The 18,200-nt window shown below is 40.4% G+C and overlaps 1 protein-coding gene across 1 annotated transcript in view; it reads left to right on the forward strand.

Moving 5' to 3' along the window:
- The first annotated feature begins 2,336 nt into the window (after positions 1 to 2,336).
- Positions 2,337 to 18,200, forward strand: part of LOC132501570 (immunoglobulin kappa light chain-like) — an 87,171-nt gene continuing 71,307 nt past the window's right edge. The window contains exons 1-3 of the mRNA XM_060117212.1: positions 2,337 to 2,391; positions 2,516 to 2,795; positions 3,306 to 3,307. Coding sequence (XP_059973195.1) covers positions 2,343 to 2,391; positions 2,516 to 2,795; positions 3,306 to 3,307 — 331 coding nt within the window. The 5' untranslated portion in view covers positions 2,337 to 2,342. The remainder of the gene's footprint in view (positions 2,392 to 2,515; positions 2,796 to 3,305; positions 3,308 to 18,200) is intronic.

Consider the following 18,200-nt stretch of genomic DNA (forward strand, 5'->3'; position numbering starts at 1 on the left):
ACTGCTCTTGAATTAGTAAAGATCTCTGACACAGGTTATCTCTGTGCAAGGCAAAGTGGATTAGAGCACATAACTCCAAGTCCTGCCCACTGAGATATTTTCTTCCTGCATGGTCTTACCTCACTATTCTTAAAGTGGGCTTCAATGCTATAAAAATCTACTTTGGGGCTTCCCTGGTGGCGCAGTGGTTGAGAGTCCGCCTGCCGATGCAGGGGACACGGCTTCGTGCCCCGGTGTGGGAAGATCCCACGTGCCGCGGAGAGGCTGGGCCCGTGAGCCATGGCCGCTGAGCCTGCGTGTCCGGAGCCTGTGCTCCGCAACGGGAGAGGCCACAGCAGTGAGAGGCCCGCGTACCGCAAAAAAAAAAAAAAAAAAAAAAATCTACTTTGAAAAGATGAAAGCATATATGACATAAATTTGATCTGAATTATTTTCTTCTTCAATCAGTTTGCTAAAGGGAATCCACATAAGTCTGTAGGTACAGCATGAGAGAAAAGGAGGAATTCTGCAAGTGTTGGTGCCAAGAGAGTTTGAGCAACCTACCTGGGTAAATCCTGTGTGCCTGGGGGACAGAATCAAGCCCTAGCCTTAATATCCCACTTCTACCTGATGATAGAATGCTCTTTTGCATGCATATGTTTATAGACTAGTGGGTCAGTTACCACTCAATTCATAAAGAGCAACTCAGGTCACAGGGCTCCTTTTGGGCCTATAGACAGCATGTAGTCTCTACAAGGAATTAATAGCAAATCAGAACCCATATCAAAGAAAGGGAATTGGTACCTTCAGAAGGGATTATGGCATTATTCCAATACTCTAGGGATCTGAACTGTGCTTCTCCTGCTGAGCTTTCTGCAGCCTCCATTACTCTGTCCCTATCTAACCCCAGGCACTTTAGCTTCACTGGTCCACTAGGTCATACAGTCCACTGCAGGTTGTACTTAGTGCAGAGCCTTCTTCTCTTCTGGGACTCGCTCAGAAATGGCAACCTTACAAGTTCTTAAGCAATCAGTCAGACCACTGACTCCAAAATATACATGCAACTTTCAGAACCCAAAGAAGGGTAACTAGTGTTGACTCTATTTTTTTGTTATGAGGGCTGTGTTTTCATTTTGAAGATAATTTCTTGATATTCCCCCAGCCATTCAGATGCTAGAAACTTATTTGCAACTACAGCCAGGACCCCAGAGGGAGTGGTGGGTTAAGTTGTGTGCTTTTTCTCAACCTTCTGCAAATTCAACCACTGAATTCATGGTTTTCACCTGATCTTGATTTTTAATTATTGAAGCCCTGGGTGTGATGGTTTTTAATGTGGAAAATTATAGACAATATTTTCTCAAATATTTCTTTGTACTCCTGTCCCTAATTCTTCCTCTCAGGACTTTAATTATACACACAATAGATTGCTTGAAGTTGGCTTGCAGCTCACTAATGCTTTGCTCATTTTATTGTATTTTTTCTCCTTGTGCTCGATTATGGATACTTTTTATTGAGAAAGTCACTAATCTTTTCTGCAGCAATATCTAATCTTGTTGGCTGAATCTGTTTGAGTCTAGTGGATTTTGCTTTTAATCTTTATTAGGGAAGACCTGAATGGCATCGAGAATACAGATAATTTTGCCCTCTACTGGAACAAAGCCTTTTGGAACATGCAACCTGATGTCTCTCAAATGATGAGACTTTGTGCTCTGGCTGGTGGAAACAACTAATCTTGGCTCTGTGTGAGCTCTGCAGGTATTTTCCCTCAAATAAGTTCAGAGAAATTTTTGTACAACATCGGTAGATTCCGAACATTCTGCACATGTCTGGATCTGGTGCATTGTTAAATATGGATGGGAAACGCTGTGGTTATCCTATGTTCTATCTCTCTAATAAAATTTATCACTCCAAGAGCATCAGGGAATCAGGTCAACAAAGAAGACATTCTAGCTTCAATGATATCCCCAGGTACCCAATGCAGAGATCGTGTAAAAATTCTTGCAGCTTCTTGAAGTATATCATCCATGATAGAACCCATATTAGATGGAAAGGTAGCAAAAAAATCATGTTATGAACATTGAAAAGAACAAAAGAACAGTAGAGTAATTCAAGTCTCTGGCCTCCAGGGAGAAAAGCATTGTCTGCAGTCAAGTTGGAGCTGCTCTGATCAGACTTGGGCATCTGGGAGACACGGCCCCTGTGCGGTGTTATTGAGATTGGCCAGCCCTGCAGCTGTGCCCAACTCTGCCCCATCCCCTGCTGATTTGCATGTTACTGGAGAACAACCCACCACCCTGGAGACTTATTAATGCTCTGAGCATATCTTGTGCAGAACTCAGTCCCAGTCAGGACACGGAGTGAACATGAGGGTCCCCATTCAGCTCCTCAGCTTGTTGCTGCTCTGGCTCCCAGGTAAGGACGGAGAGCTCTAGGAATTTACTCTGCTTGTGTGGTCATTACTGCCTGGTCTTACAGGATAGTCCTCTTATAACTTAGTAATAACATGGATATTTGTTTTTTGTGTTTCCAATCTCAGGTGCCAGGTGTGACATCCAGATGACCCAGTCTCCAACCTCTGTGTCTGCATCTCTAAGAGAAAGAGTCACCATCTCTTGCCGGGCCAGTCAAAGCGTTAGCAAATATTTAGCCTGGTATCAGCAGAAACCAGGGGAAGCTCCTAAGCTCCTGATCTATGCTGCATCCAATTTGGAAACTGGGGTCCCATCCCGGTTCACTGGCAGTGGATCTGGGACAGATTACACCCTCACCATCAACAACCTAGAGGCTCAAGATGCTGCAACTTATTACTGTCAACAGTATGATGAAACACCTCCCACAGTGTTACAAACCAGAACATAAACCACTAGGGGATGCAGATGTGTGAGGCTTGACTGCCCCAGCTGCTCTTGCCACCTCTATCCACTGAGAACATTTCTGAGATGTACCCACTTTTTGAATGTGGCTAGAAGTTTTGGTAGAAGTGGCAGGAACAGCACTCTAACTCTCCTGCCCCTCTTCAGTGCCAGTGGCAGAGACATGATGATGCCTCTTCTGATTTATACAGGACAGATGATTACACCTGAGGAGTTTGGTTGGAGTTCTTTCAGCAAAAGAAAACCAAGTCTACATCTTGCAAGCAAGGATTTTTTTTTTAATACATGGAATGTGAGTCTAAACTATACCCTTTTAAAGTCTGGGGAGTGTGATACTAAGTGAAGCACTATTAGAAATAAGTGATGCCCTGGTGTTCCCAGAGAAGCTCGAACATATCTGCCACTAGAGATACAGGCTGTAACCAAACCATGTGGCCTGTCTCTGATGCCCAGGGGTGGGTGTGCTGATGTAGCAAGCTGCCTGAAGCACCTCAGACGATTCTCAAGATCTTGCCTGTGGCCATGCATGGAGCTGGAAGAATCAGGCTCCCTGACTTCAGTAATCAAGACAGTATGGTGCTGGCACAAAAACAGAAATAGAGATAAATGGAACAGGATAGAAAGCCCAGAGGTAAACCCATGCACCTATGGTCAACTAATCTACGACAATGGAGGCAAGAATATACAATGGAGAAACGACAGTCTCTTCAATAAGTGGTGCTGGGAAAACTGGACAGCTACATGTAAAAGAATGAAATTAGAACACTCCCTAACACCATACACAAAAATAAACTCAAAATGGATTAGAGACCTAAATGTAAAACTGGACAGTATAAAACTCTTAGAGGAAAACATAGGAAGAGCACCCTTTGACATAAATCACAGCAAGATCTTTTCTGATCCACCTCCTAGAGTAATGGAAATAAAAACAAAAATAAACAACTGGGACCTAATGAAACTTCAAAGCTTTTGCACAGCAAAGGAAACCATAAACAAGATGAAAATACAACCCTCAGAATGGGAGAAAATACTTGCAAATGAATCAACAGACAAAGGATTAATCTCCAAAATATATAAACAGCTCATGCAGCTCAATATTAAAGAAACAAACAACCCAATCCAGAAATGGGGAGAAGACCTAAATAGACATTTCTCCAAAGAAGAGATACAGATGGCCAAGAAGCACATGAAAAGCTGCTCAACATCACTAATTATTAGAGAAATGCAAATCAAAACTACACTGAGGGGCTTCCCTGGTGGCGCAGTGGTTGAGAGTCCGCCTGCCGATGCAGGGGACACGGGTTCGTACCCCGGTCCGGGAAGATCCCACATGCCGCTGAGTGGCTAGACCCGTGAGCCATGGCCGCTGAGCCTGCGCGTCCGGAGCCTGTGCTCCGCAACGGGAGAGGCCACAACAGTGACAGGCCCGTGTACCGCAAAAATAATAATAATAATAATTAAACTACAATGAGGTATCACCTCACACCAGTTAGAATGGGCATCATCAGAAAATCTACAAACAACAAATGCTGGAGAGGGTGTGGAGAAAAGAGAACCCTCTTGCCCTGTTGGTGGGAATATAAATTGATACAGCCACTCTGGAGAACAGTATGGAGGTTCCTTAAAAAACTAAAAATAGAATTACCATATGATCCAGCAATCCTACTACTGGGCATATACCCAGAGAAAACCATAATTCAAAAAGACACATGCACCCCAGTGTTCATTGCAGCACTATTTACAATAGCCAGGTCATGGAAGTAACCTAAATGCCCATCGACAGAAGAATGGATAAAGAAGTTTTGGTACATATATACAATGGAATATTATTCAGCCATAAAAAAGAACGAAATTGAGTCATTTGTTGAGATGTGGATGGATCTAGAGACTGTCATACAGAGTGAAGTAAGTCAGAAAGAGAAAAACAAATATCGTATATTAACTGATGTATGTAGAACCTAGAAAAATGGTACAGATGAACCTGTTTGCAGGGCAGAAGTTGAGACACAGATGTAGAGAACAAACGTACGGACACCAAGGGGGGAAAACCGCAGTGGGATGGGGATAGTGGTGTGCTGAATTGGGCGATTGGGATTGACATGTATACACTGATGTGTATAAAATTGATGACTAATAAGAACCTGCAGTATAAACAAACAAATAAAAAAAACAAACAACTAATACTAAACTTTCTTTTGGTTATCTGTATGGAAATATGTTAATATAAGTGTTTCGGACATTATATGAAATTTCTAAAAATCTTATATGTTCTGGTATAATGTTATAAGTCATAATTCTAGTTATTACTTTAAAATGTATATCTCAGAAATAACTAAATTTCCTTGTCAATTGCATTATTATGAACTATCATCAAATCTTTAACTGTGGTCATTTTTAAGTCTTTTGTCATTTACAGACAGTTCTGGGTGTACTCTGATGCTTTTGCAAAAATGTTCCTATAAAAGTGTTACATCTTCAAGGAATTCATGCAAAAGACTCTGACAAGTACAGCTTTCTGGTAACTGACTATACTGCTGAACTGAATGAATAAGCATTTTCAGAACTCTAATGGAAAACTGATGAATTCATAAAAGTGCTAACAAAAGATCAAGATAAAAAAAATTAATTACATGGGACTGAGTGAACTGAAGAGGATGATTATAATTTTTGTGACTTTCTGTTTGAATAAAAAAAAATCCCACAAGGACTCAGAGGCAAAAAATATAGAAATCAATTTTCACTGCAAAGTAAAGGAGCTGTTACAGTGGAGGATTACTGGACTGAATGTCAATATTATGACATAGTATGAGTGTGTTTCATGTTTGGTAATTGCAATCATTGTTGCTTTTGTTGTTGTCATCCATTTACAATGCTTGGTTTCAGTTTATTTATCTCTTGTAAAAATAAAATTCAGTGTGTGTGTGTGTGTGTGAAAAAAAAAAAAAAGAATCTTCCTGGCAATGCAGGGGACGTGGGTTTGAGCCCTGGTCCGGGAGGATCCCACATGCCGTGGAGCAACTAAGCCCGCGTGCCACAACTACTGAGCCTGCGTGCTACAACTACAGAAGCCTGCGCACCTAGAGCCTGTGCTCTGCAACAAGAGAAGCCACTGCAATGAGAAGCCCTCGCACCACAACGAAGAGTAGCCCCCGCTCACCGCAACTAGAGAAAGCCCGCACGCAGCAACAAAGACCCAACACAGCCAAAAATAAAAAAATTAAAAATTAAAAAATTTATTTAAAAAATAAATAAATAAAAAATACATTTCTTTAAAAATAAAATAACATAAAAAATAAAAGTGAATGTAAAAAAAACAAAGACACATATTCAACACCGTGGAAGGGGATGTACATCCCCGTGCTGTTTATGAGGCACGTGTGACAGCTCTCTTACTAGTGGGGGAAATTTTTTTCATGTGATTTGGTGCCAGCTGTTTTGTGTCAGAAATATAATCTGGACAGCAACTCCAGTAAAGGGAAATCAACCACAGGCAACGACCAGAATGTCACCCGACAGCCCCAAAAGTGTTCCCAACTCATTTCAGATGTCTTGGTTTCACACGATTTCTGGACTGGTGCTCCAGTCAGGAGGGCTTAAATGGAGATTATTACCTGTACTTGTACCTACTTTCACCTGGTGAAAGAGTGGCATGGACTTATATATACTACCAAATGTAAAATAGATAGCTAGTGGGAAGAAGCCTCATGGCACAGGGACATCAGCTCGGTGCTTTGTGACCACTAGAGGGGTGGGATAGAGAGGGTGGGAGGGAGATGCAAGAGGGATGAGATATGGGGATATATGTATATGTATAGCTGATTCACTTTGTTATAAAGCAGAAATTAACATACCATTGTAAAGCAATTATACTACAATGAAGATGTTTAAAAATAAGGACACCAGGGGGCAGTCAAGTCAAATTCTTAATACACATACATGTCTATCCTGTTGCGAGTTCTGGTCCTAAGTTTGTCTTTATTTGCCTATCACCTTGAAGATTTTGATGGTGGGAGAATGGTAATTCATATTATGGTTCCTCTTCCTTCTCTCTCTCTCTCTCTCTAAATCTCTGTCTGTTCTCGTTTTTCTCTGCAAATGTTAACAGAGACAAATTTTGTAACATGTTTTTCATTCTCTCTTCTTTTTTCTACATGTTCTGAGTGTAGTGAACTCCTGTTATGACCAACATTAGAAGTTTAGTTTATATGAAGACAAATAATTTTACTGAATCTTGAAACACTATTATTCCGTCCCAAACAAAAAAGTGTTGTAAGTTGAGGAGTATTCAGGATTATTGTGACCAGCAATTATTTGCTTTATTTTTTTATTTTTATTTTTTTTTTTGCGGTACGCGGGCCTCTCACTGTTGTGGCCTCTCCCGTTGCAGAGCACAGGCTCCGGACACGCAGGCCCAGCAGCCATGGCTCATGGGCCCAGCCGCTCCGCGGCATGTGGGATCCTCCCGGACCGGGGCACGAACCTGTGTCCCCCGCATCGGCAGGCGGACTCTCAACCACTGCGCCACCAGGGAAGCCCTATTTGCTTTATTTTAAAAATAGAATCAAAGAGTTCTCCTCTTTACATTTATAAAATAATAAAATATTTTGGTGCAATTCCCTGGAATACTATATTTGTATACTTTCTAATAACGGCCTCATATTTCACATAAGGCTGTGAGGATTCCAGAATAGAGAGCCAATCTGTGGGTTGAGGATGTTCCCAACTGACCAGGATAAGGATATGTAATGTGAGTAAGATCTGCACAAGCACGTTTCCAGTAATTTATCATAGCCTATAGTTCCTTCTTAAACTTATAATATCTTCCTGTCTCCTCCAAGGAGCTCAGATATTATCCTATTTAATTTTTTATTTTTTATTCATGTATTTATTTTTAATATCTGACCCTTTATCTCTGCTTGGTCTACTCATTGCTTTAGAAGAGTCAACATGCACATTTCTGGAAGCAGTAAAAGATGGGGGCAGTTGATTCTTCAAAGAGCATTTGCACTTTGGGTGACCCCTGGCTCTTGGTCAACAGTGACTAAGTGGACATGAAGTTCACTACCATGAGGCCAATACTTCCTTAAGGCAGAAAATAACCATGTTCCCTTCCTGATGCAGGCAGTGTATTTTTATTCTAGGATAAGGAATAGTCACTAAATACTTCATTCATCCCTTGCGTTTTTCATGTTCTGAAGTTTCCATTTATGTTAACGATAGGTAAAAAGGACTGGTTACAGAGAATTTAGCCGATTTTAGATATCAGTTTAAGTGATTGAATTTGATGTTTTTTCCAGATGATATGGAATATCTCTTTTTCAAAATTATAAGAATTTCTAGAATCCTGAAATTGCTGAATATGTAAGAAAAGCATTGAATTTGAGAATTCTCAGCTTATAGTCTCCATTTTTTTCAGTTACACCTCCTTATCTCTATAAAAAATTGGAGAAAATTATATCCTTTGAGATTTTGGATGACCATACAAACTCTTATCCAAAGGCAGCTTCAACTAAAATTTAATAGACTAGAATCTTTCATTTGGTGCTCAGAATCTTTTTCTGTTCTCCACTCCCCACTTCTCAAGTGACCTAGACTTTCTTACAAGGTCAAACCAAAAAAACCTCACATGTAGACAGTGGAAAAAATTATTAAACATCCAGAAAAGCTATGCCTTGTAAGGAGACCATCTTTGGAGTGCAAGGGTGAGCTTTGAGTGAAGATCCCAGAGGAGGTGAAGAACTTATAGGGCAGTGAAAGCTCAGGCAGGCAAATCAATGAAATTATTGTCTTACTTTGTCCAGTTAGTCTGTGGGTGAGTGGTACACAACATAGTATAACATTTACAGACAAAAGTCTTCATCTCCAGCACATGATTTTCCCATTCATCTTATTGATCAGTTATATTCAACTATGGGATTTTTATCTTTATTCCAAGAGAAAGGAAACAAAAATGAATCAAATATTTAGATACAGATTCTGTCATGAACATGGAGAGTAAGGTCTTGAAGATTCAGAAAAGTCAAGCAGGGAATCAAACCTGCTTCTCCAGGGTGTGAGGAAACGTATAAAGTTCAGATAAATACATTCACAGAGCCATTCCTGTGGCCCCTATAAGCCAAAATGCTTTTCCATGGACTTTGCCCTCTGGTGGGTGAGAACTTGCTGTTAGTTTTGACAGGTAACCAGTTCCAATTCAGGGCTCAGGATCCAGTCCAGCCCACCTTCAGCCAGAGAACTCCCTCTACTGAGTGGGTTGAGCTCAACTGTCCCTCAATGACAAACTGTCTCCTGTTGACACAGAGAACAGCCCTTTGGATCCAGGAGGTGAACAGGCCTCCGTGTGTCTCTAATCTTGTCCAAAGCACCATGGGTTTGGGCTATTTGGGTGGCAACGTCTACAGAACACCCTGCACTGAGTGTGTAACAGTATCACATTCTCCATCCCACAGAGCAAGGACAGCAGGAAAACAAACTCAAACACCAACAAGACAGTCTTCCCAGGCCATGAATATCAGACACTGGCTTTCACTTTTAAGGACCTCAAACTAATAGTATCTGACAAGAGACAAAAGTACAGTGAAGCTGCCTGCCTAAGACCTTCCTCATTCAGTTGACTGTGGTCAAAATTAGAGACTCACAGAGGTCTGCTCCCCGCCTGGAAGTCATGGAGGTCACTCATTCAACCCTGAAAAACTCTTATTATTGGTGCGTGGTGTGAAGTGACTGGTGTTGGCTGCTCGTTAGTTTTGTTTACAGGCCTCAACATGGTTTTGTCACATACCTGGGACAGAGAGCCTCTTTTAGAATCAGAAGTCTTATCATTTCTGTCTGAAGGTAGGAAAGGAATATTTCAAAGACTTTCCTGACCAAGAATGAGTTTTTAAGAGATTTTACATTTTCTATATATTTTAGGACAGTTGGTCATAATACAACAAATAATAATTGGAGACTTTAAAAAGTTTTCTGGTAATTTCACAAAAGAGACAAATTCTCTTTGAAATTCATCCATCTTAAAGAATATTTTGCAAAAGGGGTTTCTGGAAAATTGATTTGTAACAAAAGAAAACACAACAGAATTCTCACTTTCACTCTTTTTCCCCCAGTTTATGTTCCCATGTTCATTACTGGGTTTATTTGTTTCTTAAGGCTTCTGTAAGAAAGTTCTAGGAATTTGGTGGCCTAAAACAACAGAAATGTATTCTCTCTCAGGACTGCAGACTTGAAGTATGAATTTAAGGTGTTGTCCAGGCCAGGCCCTCTCTGAAACCTGTAGGTAAGGACCCCTTCTTGCCTTTTTTTCACCTTCTGGTGGCCCCAGGTTTTCCCAAACTAGTGGTATCGTAAGTCCAATCACTTGTCTTCACGTGGTCTCTTCTGTGTATTGCTGTCTTTGTGTCCTTTCTCCTCTTCTTGTAAGGCCACCTGTCATATTCATTAAAGGCCCACCATACTGTAGTATGACCACATCTTAATTACCTAATTATATCGACAATGAATATTTTCCAAATGATGTCACATTCTGAGGTCCTAGAGTCTAAAACTTCATTATAATATTTAGGGGAACAGAATTCATTCAGTAAGAGTGCCTAAAAACAATTCTTAATTTAATACTTGTTAAAAGGATCATATAAAACTAGCTTTAATATTTATAATACCTTCTCCATTTTGCTTCATATTTGTTTGTTTGTTTTTTCAGATGTTTGTTTATCTTTTGACTTCTTTCACTGCATGGTTAATTAAAGGGCTGGAATCTTCAGGACAGCAGCCTGCTACCTAGTGGAAACCCTTATTTGTCTTGGTACCTTCAGAAGCCAGAAGTAAGGCCCAGAATCTATTTGCTAGCATCATAAAAGAGACCAGGTCAAAGAAAGCAAAAACTTAAAGAAATAGAATAAAATAAAAAGGTAAATAATATTTTGACTAGTGAGATATGGAACATAATGTACTTCTGCATGTCCTTCTATACCACGATTTTTCTCAGTAAATGATATTATTGCCATAAAGTTCTGAGTTTAAAGGTGAACATAATTTTTGCTCAGTTATCTTTTCAGCATTGTTTCAAAATCTTATTCTTGAGTATTTCCCAGAGAATATGCACACCAAACATACTTGTGGAATCTTACTAGTTAATTGTCTAGTTAATTTGTTAATTGGTCTTCATGGTCAGTTAAGTCTGGCTTGGATTGAAATTACCCAAACTTGAATAGGACAACAAAATCTACTCTTTCAAATTCTCCAAATTCTATTTTCAGGACAAAAGCAATTTGACATTGGCACTATTTTTCAGGAGCCGGTCAATTCACCATGACCTGCACCAGGCTGACATGTGAGAACAGTCACAATGTTTTCCTATTTAATGAAAGCTGGTGTAACAGACTGACCCTCTGAGCAGTGGTAGTCTGGAACCATGCTCCATATGGACCATTCTTAAATAAAGGCCCAGGAAAGTGCCAATGATAGACACAGGATACCCTGAGACATTAAAATAAAGGATCCATCATTGCTCTTCTCACAAACTGCATCTTCTTTTGAACTGTAGACTCACAGCTGTGGCTTCCAACACACAGGCAGTGGGAGCTTAGGTGCTCACACAGAGCTGACAAAAATCGGGAAATCCTGCAGGACCTGGTTCTACTTGATGAGAAAGAGTCAACGGGGAAGAGTCTTTCTAAGCACCACTCAGAAAAATATATTATAAAATAATTCTTTTTTCATATTGTTCCATCATCCCAAGTGAAGTTTTTCATGAAAAAATCCTTTGATTAGTCTGCCCTATATATTTATATTATATATATATATATTTATATATATATATGAAGAGAGACAGAGATAGAGATATAGATAGAATTATGATAGAATATGCACCAGACTGAAAAAACTGGTTTTCAGGTATTTCATTTTACTGTTTTAGGCATAAAATTCTTATACCTTTTCTTATTGTCTTAAACTGAACTAACAACTCTCTGAACAGCAGACATATTTTTTCCCTGTCAGGCTTAAGTGCTCTTTGAAATTCCATTCACTAGGTGCCAGAAAAGACCAGTTCTAACACCTGCTTCTAACATTCTTAAACAGGTAACCTGGGAACTGCAGTTACCTGACAGCTGTTGAAACAGCTTAACTCTGTGCAGTTATTTGGAGAAAGTTCTGATGGTCAGTAATAGCGGGGAAGGAGCTGTTCTCTTATCTAGGCCAGCCTGGAAGTATCAGAGCAATATGACTGTTCCTCTCCTGGATATTGACCCTGGACACACATGTCCTCACTTCAGGGTCTCGTATGCTTTGTTAGAGCCACAAGCCATGTGCAGTGTGTTCTTGCAATCAACCTGGACTTTCACAGTGGGATTCTTCCTCCCACTATTCCAAGCAGTAAGGACTTTTGCTATTGGTTGTCATCTAAACACAGAAGACCTTTATTTCACTTTGCCCAAGTTGAGCCCCTCCCTCCCTCCCCCAGGCTCTTTCCACACAGCTGCCCCCCCCAGGGGATTTGCATGTTGTTCCCCATGGAGGACCTTCCCCTGCAAGTCTGAGATAAAAGCTCAGCTCTAGTCTTGCTCTGACTTATCAGGACTCCTCAGTTCCAACTTCTGAAAATGGGGTTCCCTGCTCAGCTCCTTGGGCTGCTAATACTTTGCATCCCAGGTAAGGACGGAGGGGAGATGAGATGGAAGATGAGCTCTGAAGGCAACACTGCTCACATGTGTGTTCTGTCTGCATGTTAGATGTGTATGACTTGTCCTGCAGACTGGCATTGGATGATTAGATCTGTGAGAGTGAGGAAGTTTCCAGAAGAAACAGTTACCTGGTCTTTGTTCAGGACTGTGACAAGGGAAGTAGGGATGGTGTAGGTAATGTTTAGAGGCCTCTTTGCACTTCGCAGATGTCAGGTTCATTATTGTGACTGTACAATTTTGCTGTATAGGTGAAAAGGACAGACAATGAGAGTAAAACAAACTAGCATTTTAGATAAAATAAATAAGAAATTGGAAATGATAAAAATGGCTGCTAATATTTTCATGGAACTTGGTACTTTTTGTCATGATTTTAGGATCCAGTGGGGACATAGTGATGACCCAGACTCCACTCTCCCTGTCTGTCATCTCTGGAGGGACGGCCTCCATCTCCTGCAAGTCTAGTCAGAGCCTCGTACACAGTAATGGAAACACCTATCTGAATTGGTTGCAACAGAAGCCAGGCCAGTCTCCACAACTCCTGATCTATGAGGTTTCTAACCGTAACTCTGGGGTCTCAGACAGATTCAGTGGCAGTGGGCCAGGGACAGATTTCACACTTACAATCAGCAGGGTGGAGGCTGAGGACGCTGCCGTTTATTACTGTCAGCAAGGTAAAGAGGATCCTCCCACAGTGGTACAGCCCTGAACACAAACCTCCCTGCCTCGGGCTGCTCAGCTGCCCCAAGCACACCTTCTCTGGGGAACTCACAGCAGGTTCTCTGTGTCTGTATAAGAGGAAGATGTTGGAGATCTCAGGGGAATAGTTTGAAGCCGAGGGCTCTGGACCATGAGTGTCTCGGCTACACCTCAGGCACCACATGTTAAGGCATCATCAGCTGCACGGCCTGGTCCTGGCAGAAGCAGCAGGGAAAGGTAGGGGGTCCTGTGTCCTGTAGCAACCAGTTATGTGAAAGGGAGGCTGAGGGAAAGGTCAGCCTCATCCTCTCTGCCTTGTCTATGTTTGTCAATTTAATGCATCCAGTCCAATAATCAGACAAAGGACACTAATACGTGGCAACAAAAGTTTAACACATTTGCAAATGCATAGTCTGGGGTATATTTTCCTCAGGATAATTTTTGGTCACATTGGTAAATTGGTATTTTCCCTCTTTTTCTACTTCCTACTTCTTTATACTTAGATGACCTCCTCCTCTGACATGTTCCAGAAAGTATTCTACACAAGCTGTCCTCAGGGAGACTATGAATGAGAATAATCGGTAAAAATGTTTAATCTTTGAATATTTAAATAGGCTCTTTGAAATTCACAGAAAATAAAAGATCTCAATGCCAAAAGATTTTTTTTTTTGGCCTCTTTTACTTTTTCTGAGTGAAAAGGCTTGCAATTTCAAATGTGGGCTTTGAATATAAACAGCAAAAAATGAATAATGGAGGACATCAAGTTTACTGCATGTGCAACAGGAAAAACCTAGATATGACATGTTTCTTTTTACTCCCAATTTGAAAACAATATTAAGAATATTTAACCAAAATAGTATTTTAGATATGACAAATTTGGTAGTATATTGTCATAAGAAAACTTTTCAAACAATGAATATGTTCACTATTTTCACATGACATAGTTATTAACTGAAAATAAACATGAAAAAATGTATTTTAGTTGGAAATGTACATAAAATGTATGCATTGCATAGATTTCATTTACAGTAGTGCCCCAAATGAAATCTGACCGAATCAGGGGTCCTGTCATTTAAGTGTCAGAACACAGGGTGATAGAATTACAAGGATGAATGGATGAACAAAACAACATGATCTTAATTCTCGTTAAGAAAATGAAGTATTTTAGAGTTGATTGTCTACTCTAAGATAATGGACTCCATGGCAAGTGTAGTGAAAATCCCAATGTGTCAATTGCATTAGGTTTCAAGGTGTATGGGAAAATATATATAGAAATAAGCAGACAGGAGCCTTCAAACTGAGGAATTTAAGACTCAATAAATTATTTGAAAATACTAGTTCATCACTGAGTTGAAAGAGATTGTGGAATGCACTGGGAGAAAAAGGAAGCGAAAGTAGGAAGAGGAGGACTTAAACTTTTCTGCAGTCATCTGATGCCTCATGAGATTGATAACACCCAGAGTTTCCAAGCTCAGAGAGGAGATAAAACCAAAACCAGCGCCAAGGTGGTGAGATAAGTAAAGGAATCCTACAGAACACGAATACCCCAAATGGCTAGATTCTCAAAATGAAATGATCTCAAAAACTGAAAGGGGAATGTGGGGGGAATGAGTGTCTGGATTTTTCCTGTGGCTTCTAGTGTCCCTCAGTTCCGATGTGCAGACATATTTCTCTCAGTCTCACAATACGTGGCTGAAAACTATCACTTCCTGAGTAGCAGAGCTAATTACCTGGGCAAAATAGTAAATATTTTGATTGCCTATCAGTCTATTGACATATATTACCACATACTGATACAGCTTTAGAATATCCTACAGAATCTTCAGGTAGACATATAGTTCTAGGAATAAGAAACTTTGTTACAGCAAGGCCCCAAATTGTATGACAGGAAGCAGGCATTTCCCAAATTGGTCATTGTGTGTAAGGATTAAAGAGCTTGCTATAAATTTCACCCTTGGATCAAACCTATTCGTTCCTGCTGTCATGGTCACTTTTTCAAAATATACAGAATATCTTAATGGAGAGTTTCCTAAGTCTACAAGATTTCACACCTAAGCAGCCTCCTTTGTGTAATATTGTGTTTGGTAGGATTAATGGATGCTATGATCAGATGTCTATTGTTATACGACTTTTTTCACAAAGTAAGTTCCTTGATCCAATGGCTTCTCCTATGGGCAAACCACAGGCTCTGTGAATCCGTAGATAGTAACAGCAACTGAGGCTCTGTGGGTAGGGAAGGCTAATCTCTATCCAGATTGCAATTAATCCCAGGAGCAATGCATCAAAACTTCTCAAGGAGGAGTTGATATGGGGTACAAAATACCACCATGTGGGTGCTGGTATCGATGCCTAATGCTGGGAACACTGATATCCAAAGATTACAATATGAGATCTACACTCAGTGTATGAGATCTACATTGCTGTTGGGCATCTGCACAGCCTCCACCCATGTCACCAGGGCTGCTCTATTCATGGACACGCAGAGGAAATACTGTAGTAGTTGTGACAAAGTCTGGGGCTAGTTAATCTGCTCAGGTATGTAAGAATCTTCTGGTGCTTGGTTGTTTGGAGTCTTTTCTGTGGTAGATGTTCTGCAGATTTTTTTTTTTTTTTTGCGGTACGCGAGCCTCTCACTGCTGTGGCCTCTCCCGTTGTGGAGCACAGGCTCCGGATGTGCAGGCTCAGTGGCCATGGCTCACGGGCCCAGCCGCTCCACGGCATGTGGGATCTTCCCAGACCGGGGCACGAACCCGCGTCCCCTGCATCGGCAGGTGGACTCTCAACCACTGTGCCACCAGGGAAGCCCTACGTGACTCTTTTTGAATTATGGTTTTCTCAGGGTATATGCCCAGTAGTGGGATTGCTGGGTCATATGGCAGTTCTATTTGTAGTTTTTTAAGGAACCTCCATACTGTTCTCCATAGTGGCTGTACCAATTCACATTCCCAACGGCAGTGCAAATATCGAGGAATAAACCTACCTAAGGAGACAAAAGACCTGTATGCAGAAAATTATAAGACACTGATGAAAGAAATTAAAGATGATACAAATAGATGGAGAGATATACCATGTTCTTGGATTGGAAGAATCAACATTGTGAAAATGACTCTACTACCCAAAGCAATCTACAGATTCAATGCAATCCCTATCAAACTACCACTGGCATCTTTCACAGAACTAGAACAAAAAACTGCACAACTTGTATGGAAACACAAAAGACCTCGAATAGCCAAAGCAATCTTGAGAACAAAAAACGGAGCTGGAGGAATCAGGCTCCCTGACTTCAGACTATACTACAAAGCTACAGTAATCAAGACAGTATGGTACTGGCACAGAAACAGAAATATAGATCAATGGAACATGATAGAAAGCCCAGAGATAAACCCACACACATATGGTCACCTTATCTTTGATAAAGGAGGCAAGAATATACAGTGGAGAAAAGACAGCCTCTTCCATAAGTGGTGCTGGGAAAACTGGACAGCTACATGGAAAAGAATGAAATTAGAACACTCTGTAACATCATACACAAAAATAAGCTCAAAATGGATTAAAGACCTAAATGTAAGGCCAGAAACTATCAAACTCTTAGAGGAAAACATAGGCAGAACACTCTATGACATAAATCACAGCAAGATCCTTTCTGACCCACCTCCTAGAGAAATGGAAATAAAAACAAAAATAAACAAATGGGACCTAATGAAACTTCAAAGCTTTTGCACAGCAAAGGAAACCATAAACAAGACCAAAAGACAACCCTCAGAATGGGAGAAAATATTTTCAAATGAAGCAACTGACAAAGGATTAATCTCCAAAATTTACAAGCAGCTCATGCAGCTCAATAACAAAAAAAGAAACAACCCAATCCAAAAATGGGCAGAAGACCTAAATAGACATTTCTCCAAAGAAGGTATACAGATTGCCAACAAACACATGAAAGAACGCTCAACATCATTAATCATTAGAGAAATGCAAATCATAACTACAATGAGGTATCATCTCACACCAGTCAGAATGGTCATCATCAAAAAATCTAGAAACAATAAATGCTGGAGAGGGTGTGGAGAAAAGGGAACCCTCTTGCACTGCTGGTGGGAATGTAAATTGATACAGCCACTATGGAGAACAGTATGGAGGTTCCTTAAAAAACTAAAAATAGAAATACCATGTGACCTAGTAATCCCACTACTGGGCATATACCCTGAGAAAACCATAATTCAAAAAGAGTCATGCACCACAATGTTCACTGCAGCTCTGTTTACAATAGCCAGGACATGGAAGCAACCTAAGTGTCCATCGACAGATGAATGGATAAGGAAGACATGGCACATAAATACAATGGAATATTACTTCGCCATAAATAAAACATAAAATTGAGTTATTTGTAGTGAGGTGGATGGACCTAGAGTCTGTCATATAGGGTGAAGTTAGTTAGAAAGAGAAAAACAAATACCGTATGCTAATACATATATATGGAACCTAAAATATATATATATATATATATAGGTTCTGAAGAACCTAGGGGCAGGACAGGAATAAAGACGCAGACATAGAGAACAGACTTGAGGACACAGGGGGGGAAGGGTAAGCTGGGACAAAGTGAGAGAGTGGCAGTGACATATATACACTACCAAATGTAAAACAGATAGCTAGTGGGAAGCAGCCACTTAGCACAGGGAGATCAGCTCGGTGCTTTGTGACCACCTAGACTGGTGGAATAGGGACGGTGGGAGGGAGATGCAAGAGGGAGGAGATATAGGGATATAGGTATATGTATAGCTGATTCACTTTGTTATAAAGCAGAAAGTAACACACCATTTTAAAGCAATTATACTCCAATAAAGGTGTTTTTTAAAAAAAAACTCAGTCAATATTCTTTGAGACTCTGCATTGAAGATTTTATGAACTGCTGTATCACAAACTGCCGTTAGATGGCAGACATATGCTGAATAAACACAAGACATAATCCTGTTCT

This window comes from Mesoplodon densirostris, chromosome 14, assembly GCF_025265405.1.
Source record: "Mesoplodon densirostris isolate mMesDen1 chromosome 14, mMesDen1 primary haplotype, whole genome shotgun sequence".
Taxonomy (NCBI): domain Eukaryota; kingdom Metazoa; phylum Chordata; class Mammalia; order Artiodactyla; family Ziphiidae; genus Mesoplodon; species Mesoplodon densirostris.